The sequence below is a fragment of the Carlito syrichta genome, unplaced genomic scaffold (genome assembly GCF_000164805.1).
Source record: "Carlito syrichta isolate Samal-C Ts95f unplaced genomic scaffold, Tarsius_syrichta-2.0.1 Scaffold56974, whole genome shotgun sequence".
NCBI lineage: Eukaryota > Metazoa > Chordata > Mammalia > Primates > Tarsiidae > Carlito > Carlito syrichta.
This window is the reverse complement of record NW_007001070.1, coordinates 330,752-335,788: the sequence shown is the minus strand read 5'-3', so window position 1 is coordinate 335,788 and position 5,037 is coordinate 330,752. Positions and strand designations below refer to the sequence as shown.

Genomic DNA, 5,037 nt, shown 5'->3' with positions numbered 1-5,037 from the left:
CGGCTACAGCTCCATCCGCTCCAGCGACTGCCGCGAGCGCGTGGTGATCAACGTGTCCGGCCTGCGCTTCGAGACCCAGATGAAGACCCTGGCCCAGTTCCCGGAGACGCTGCTGGGGGACCCCGAGAAGAGGACTCAGTACTTCGACCCGCTGCGCAACGAGTACTTTTTCGACCGCAACCGGCCCAGCTTCGATGCCATCCTGTATTACTACCAGTCGGGAGGCCGCCTCAAGCGGCCGGTCAACGTCCCCTTCGACATCTTCACCGAGGAGGTGAAGTTCTATCAGCTGGGGGAGGAGGCCCTGCTCAAGTTTCGGGAGGACGAGGGCTTCGTGCGGGAGGAGGAGGACCGGGCGCTGCCCGAGAACGAGTTCAAGAAGCAGATCTGGCTCCTCTTCGAGTACCCGGAGAGCTCCAGCCCCGCGAGGGGCATCGCCATCGTGTCCGTCCTGGTCATCTTGATCTCCATCGTCATCTTCTGCCTGGAGACCTTGCCCGAGTTCAGGGACGACAGGGATCTGGTCCTGGCGCTGGGCGCCGGCGGGCACGGCGGGCTGCTGAACGACACCGCGGCGGCCCACGCGGACAGCTCGGGGCACACCATCTTCAACGACCCCTTCTTCATCGTGGAGACGGTCTGCATCGTCTGGTTCTCCTTCGAGTTCGTGGTCCGCTGCTTCGCTTGCCCCAGCCAAGCGCTCTTCTTCAAGAACATCATGAACATCATTGACATCGTCTCCATTTTGCCTTACTTCATCACGCTGGGCACCGACCTGGCCCAGCAGCAGGGGGGTGGCAACGGCCAGCAGCAGCAGGCCATGTCCTTCGCCATCCTCAGGATCATCCGCCTGGTCCGAGTGTTCCGCATCTTCAAGCTCTCCAGGCACTCCAAGGGCCTGCAGATCCTGGGCCACACCCTCAGGGCCAGCATGCGCGAGCTGGGCCTCCTGATCTTCTTCCTCTTCATCGGGGTCATCCTCTTCTCCAGCGCCGTGTACTTCGCCGAGGCGGATGAGCCCACCACCCACTTCCAGAGCATCCCCGATGCGTTCTGGTGGGCTGTGGTGACCATGACAACCGTGGGCTACGGGGACATGAAGCCCATCACCGTGGGGGGCAAGATCGTGGGGTCCCTGTGTGCCATCGCGGGTGTCTTAACCATTGCTTTGCCAGTGCCAGTGATTGTCTCTAACTTTAACTATTTCTACCACAGAGAGACCGAAAACGAGGAACAGACGCAGCTGACACAGAACGCGGTCAGCTGCCCGTACCTCCCTTCTAATTTGCTCAAGAAATTCCGGAGCTCCACGTCTTCTTCCCTGGGAGACAAGTCAGAGTATCTAGAGATGGAAGAAGGCGTTAAGGAATCTCTGTGTGCAAAGGAGAAGTGTCAGGGAAAGGGAGACGACAGCGAGACAGATAAAAACAACTGTTCTAACGCAAAGGCTGTGGAGACCGATGTGTGAGTCGCTCTCTCCACCTGCCGCTGCCACCCCCCCCACCCCGCCCCAGCATCTCCAAATATATTTATGCATAGAGAGTGCAGTTATGAAAATGAAATATGCAAACGAGTCCAAGGCATACAGTAGTACGCCATTTAATGGCTATACGTGGCATAATTGTTACTAAACTTGTATTACATATCAAGCAAATGATACATCTTGGAGACAGAGGGAGGCTTAAAGAGGAGCAAATCTATCTTTATATTTTTTATTAGAATGCAAGAATTTTGCACATTAACTGGGAAAGATGTGATCGGCAAAGATAGCTCTTCCAGGGAGAGAATGTGTGTGTGCGTGTGCGTGTGTGTGCGTGAGCGTGCATAGGTAAATTGTCAACGTCAGTGATTGTGCAGTGATGGGAAAAGTTGGCATTTCGAAGTATTTACTATGTAAGACCTAATGAATTCGAGCAGTCATTTATCAGTGCTGTAATAGCATCTTATGTGTCTTTGGATTCTGTAGTTGTTTTTTAAACATTGTAAGAATTACTGTGTAGAAAAAAAAAAAAGTAAATTATTTAATAGAATATAGGTCACAATTTTATCTTGGATTTAATTAAAGTTTATTTTTAACTGGAAATTAACTTTTGAAAAGGCTGCAAGGGCCTTTAGAAATTGATTATATTTTGTTATTAATTTTGCGAAGCTCTGACAGCAAATGTCTAACATTATGGAAGAAATGAAATTGGAGAAAATGGAACGTGTTTTGTTCACAGGTAACAGGACTGGAATTTTTGTTTCATTTGCACTACTTTAAATGCTGGAGATTGAGAGAGACTTCATACTGTGAATGTTTACTAATGTAACAGTTCAATGACAATCATTGGAAGAATGATTTTTTTAGTCTTATCTTATTGTTCTCTTTCTTTTCGTTGTGTGAGGCTATTGGCCACGCAGATATCAGCACACGATTCTCTCCTTTTTAAAAATCTAAACAACTGCTCTGCAAAGGAACTACGAAGTAAAATTTAGCAACTGAATCTTTTGAAATTGGTCTGTTACAATGATGCTTCTGAAACCATACTATTTTAATATTCTTCTGCCTTTTAACTCCAGAATAATTTAACCAAAGTTAATGCATGCACTGAAAGAATTCTTGAAGAAATAAGATGCCCAGCAGCTAAAGTGATTATGGCTTAATTTTTTTCTATTAAATGTGCAACGTAAATGCTAGATTTATTAAGTTTATTTTTTGTGCAGCTATATAAGAGCAGAATTTGGGGATTCACCTCAGATTTTAGCATTCTATTTGCCAAAATGGATATAAAAAAGAATTGTATCAAAACATTGGGTTTCAATATCACCATTATTATCATCTTTATTGAAGGAAGTTATGACATATAACTGCATTTAACTCATGACCAAGTATTGTAGACTGTGAGGTAACAACTAGTGATCAGCCTTGCATTATTAAGTCATAAAGAGATCTAGGCTAGAAAATTCAGAATGTGTGAGAAGCCTTACTCTCCAGTGTTTAACTTCTGTTCTTTGTAACATGGGTGTATTGAACTCTGGAGAAAAAATACTGCATAGACCCGTCTCAGCACATAATGAAGTCTGACAACTGTGAACTAAAAACAAACAAAAAATGACCTAGAATAGCCTTTCTCAATTAAAAAAAAAAACAAACAACTGGGCCATAATTTGATAATTATATAGACTTACCTCTCCTCTGAAGGTATTTGAGATTCAAAGTAAATCCAGAATTAGGGTTCTCTCTTCTCTCCACTCTTCTCTCCAACCTTCTTTTCGCCACCCTTCCCTAAGACTTGTGGAGAAACACTTTTTTAGAACACCATTTGGAGAACCGAAAGCAGCAAGGCCACGTTGACGGAATGTGGAGACCAAAGGTCAACAGTGGACACTAGGGCGTGATAAAACAAGAAAAGGTCATCTTATGATACGATTTTGAAGATGGCATTAATAGATGTTAAACTTCGGGTCTAAGAAGCATTAGATCAGGAATGAGGCTATTTGGCTTGGCTATCATTTGGAAAAGCCACCTCACTTCTCTGCACCCAAAGTTCTTGATTAATATAAGAGGGCACATTAAGAATGTTTCATTACAGAGTTATGGAAAACAGCCGAGAACACATGAAAACTCTGAAATGTTGTTGAGTCCTGTACACATTCCCAATGTTATATCTAAGTTGCTTAACCTTCCTTGGAGAAAAAGGGATTAAAAACTCACAAGTATACATCTGTTTTATTGGGATATTGTAAAACTTATGGGCAGTTTCTTTACCTTTGACCCTTACAAAAAGTTGATGTGCAGATACAAGCTAGCCTATCACTGAGAGATCCGGTCATGTCCTGGTGTAAGAAACTGATCCTGCAGACATGGGATTCTGCATCTTATAGTATAGCCAATGAGGTCACACTATATCTTAAAACAATTTAAGGGCTCTTTGGTGTAGGATGTTTATTGAACCTTTTGTAATAACAGCAGCGATGATTGGGCTGTGTTTGGAAGGGAAATGTACTGTATTTTGTTGTTTCTATTATGCCTCTTTTTTAAATCTGAAAAGTTATAGTAAATTGCATTGATGGCATATATTATGTGGATCATTTTGAGAATCCAGGAAAGATCATCATTTGGGGGTCCTGGGACTTGTCTTTATCTCACATGTTTTGCTTCTTTTAGGGTAAGAAAGTCAAGAAGTGACAGTTCTGAGCTTTCAAACCAAATAGTATTTGGCAATCACTAGAAGCATGGGTTTCCTCCCCCTCCCACCAAGATGCTTTTATTTTAGGTAAGCCCGGATCTGATCCCACACCAAGAAGGAAGGGTTTAAACCCTCAAAACTTGTATAGAGGTATGTCTTTTATAGAGAATTTGAGAAGTCAGGACATCTAGTTACAGCTATGGATTTATAACTTTTTTTTTTTTTTTCAAGTTGGAGCTAAGCAAAGTGCTTTAGAACTGCTGGGGAAAATTTTGTACTGAGAAATATGCTTTCACGGGCTACTTGTAACTAATTTAGGGAACTGTAGCTGCTTAGAGGCCGCCGGATACAATTGGGTTGTAAGATAAAAGAGAAGTGACCCCCTTTAGAGATCTGAATTCTCGGGTTCTGGGATCCTTTTGCTGCTTTGCAGACAAAAATAAATGTTACCAAAGGCACACTATTTGAGGGTCATCCTAATCAGAGTCTTTTCAAGGGTGGATGCATTGTTCTCTCTTGGAATGCTTGAAAAGGAAGCAGTTAGGCAAAACAGTGATGGGGAAGGGAGGAGGAATAAATATTCCTTTTGATTCCCGTAAAAGGGGAGCTGGTGGATGCTGGAGAAATGGCAGCTGGTCTAGGAGTCAAGAGGGCTGGTTCCTTCACCGCGAGCAAATCATCTTATCTTGATTTTCGGGACTTTTGTGTATGTGTGTAAAACCAGGATATTTGTCTACATTCCTTTTGTACCACAATTCTCCTGTGAAGTTGAAGGGAGCATTTGGATTAGCTCAGTCCTTCCTAAGTACCCTTCAAGTTGTACCAGCTTTAATTTTGTGGTTAAGTAGTAAGAGCAACATAGTTCAAA

The 5,037-nt window shown here is 43.7% G+C and overlaps 1 protein-coding gene across 1 annotated transcript; it reads left to right on the top strand.

Annotated features, from left to right (window-relative positions):
* The first annotated feature begins 6 nt into the window (after positions 1-6).
* On the top strand, positions 7-2,671 carry KCNA4 (potassium voltage-gated channel subfamily A member 4). Its single transcript, XM_021708183.1, has one exon. It carries the CDS (start codon positions 80-82, stop codon positions 1,466-1,468), a length of 1,389 nt encoding a protein of 462 aa, XP_021563858.1. The 5' UTR covers positions 7-79; the 3' UTR covers positions 1,469-2,671.
* Positions 2,672-5,037: the final 2,366 nt, after the last annotated feature.